Source organism: Dendrobium catenatum, unplaced genomic scaffold, assembly GCF_001605985.2.
Source record: "Dendrobium catenatum unplaced genomic scaffold, ASM160598v2 original_scaffold_197985, whole genome shotgun sequence".
Lineage (NCBI taxonomy): Eukaryota > Viridiplantae > Streptophyta > Magnoliopsida > Asparagales > Orchidaceae > Dendrobium > Dendrobium catenatum.
In genome coordinates this window covers 1-1,075 of record NW_021516402.1, presented here as the reverse complement: position 1 = coordinate 1,075, position 1,075 = coordinate 1, and the positions used below count along the sequence as shown (strand labels likewise).

General features: G+C 45.4%; 1 protein-coding gene across 1 annotated transcript; it reads left to right on the top strand.

The window, feature by feature from the left end:
• The first annotated feature begins 142 nt into the window (after positions 1 to 142).
• Positions 143 to 886, top strand: LOC110095752 (retrovirus-related Pol polyprotein from transposon RE2). Its single transcript, XM_020821411.2, has one exon. It carries the CDS (start codon positions 143 to 145, stop codon positions 884 to 886), a length of 744 nt encoding a protein of 247 aa, XP_020677070.2.
• The last annotated feature ends 189 nt before the right edge of the window (positions 887 to 1,075 follow it).

Genomic DNA, 1,075 nt, shown 5'->3' with positions numbered 1-1,075 from the left:
TCTGGGAACTGCATCTCAGTTCCTTGGCATCAACATTAAAACTCTTCCAGATAAGTATTTCCTATCGCAATCTACGTATGCTCTTTCCTTACTTAAACAAACCAATCTTGACAAATGCAATTCTCTGTGTAATCCTTCCGTTATGAAGCAGCCAAAGCAACTCAGCTCCGTCGACAATCTCCCTGATGCCGCTACCTACAGACGGATTGCCGGTGCTCTGCAATATCTCACAATCACAAGACCTGATATAGCTCACGCCGTCAATACTCTCTCTCAGCATCTCCAAATTCCGGAACAAATTCACCTATATCTGCTCAAGAGGTTACTCCGATATATAAAAGGCACCATTAACTACGGTCTTCCCATCAGCAAATCATCTCTAACGCTTCGCACCTACTCCGACGCTGACTGGGCCGGTGATCCCGTAACGAGAAAATCTACATCCGGTTTCTGCACTTTCCTCGGCTCAACCATCATTTCCTGGACTGTCAAGAAACAAACGACAGTCTCTCGGTCGTCCACTGAATCTGAATACAGAGCCTTAGCTGCGGCCACCGCGGATACCATCTGGCTAAAAAGGCTTCTCGCTGATTTTCAGATCAGTCACGACGAACCAGTCTCGGTGTTCTGCGATAACACATCGGCGATTGCTCTGGCAAACAATCCGGTGTTTCACGCTAGAACGAAACACATAGAGATCGACCAGCGATTCATTCGGGATCACATTCAGCAACGCACAATAAATCTGCTACCCATCAGCACCGTCGACCAACTCGCAGATATTCTCACCAAACCGCTTCCTACTCTGCGCTTCAAGCAACTCAGGCTCAAACTGACGATCGACGACGAATCGGCAGTTTGCGGGGAGCTGTTAACACCTAAGTAATACGATTAGTGCTTATTATCCGTTATAGCCTTTTCTTGTAATCCAATGGCTAAGCTACACGTGTAAAGCAAACCTATCTCTATCTTTATAAATAGGTAGCTGTACTTGTTCTCTAGTAATGAAAATCACTTTATCTCCTTCGTGTCCTTTTTTGTTCTTGTCGTCTTCTTCACTGTTCATCTTCTTCAT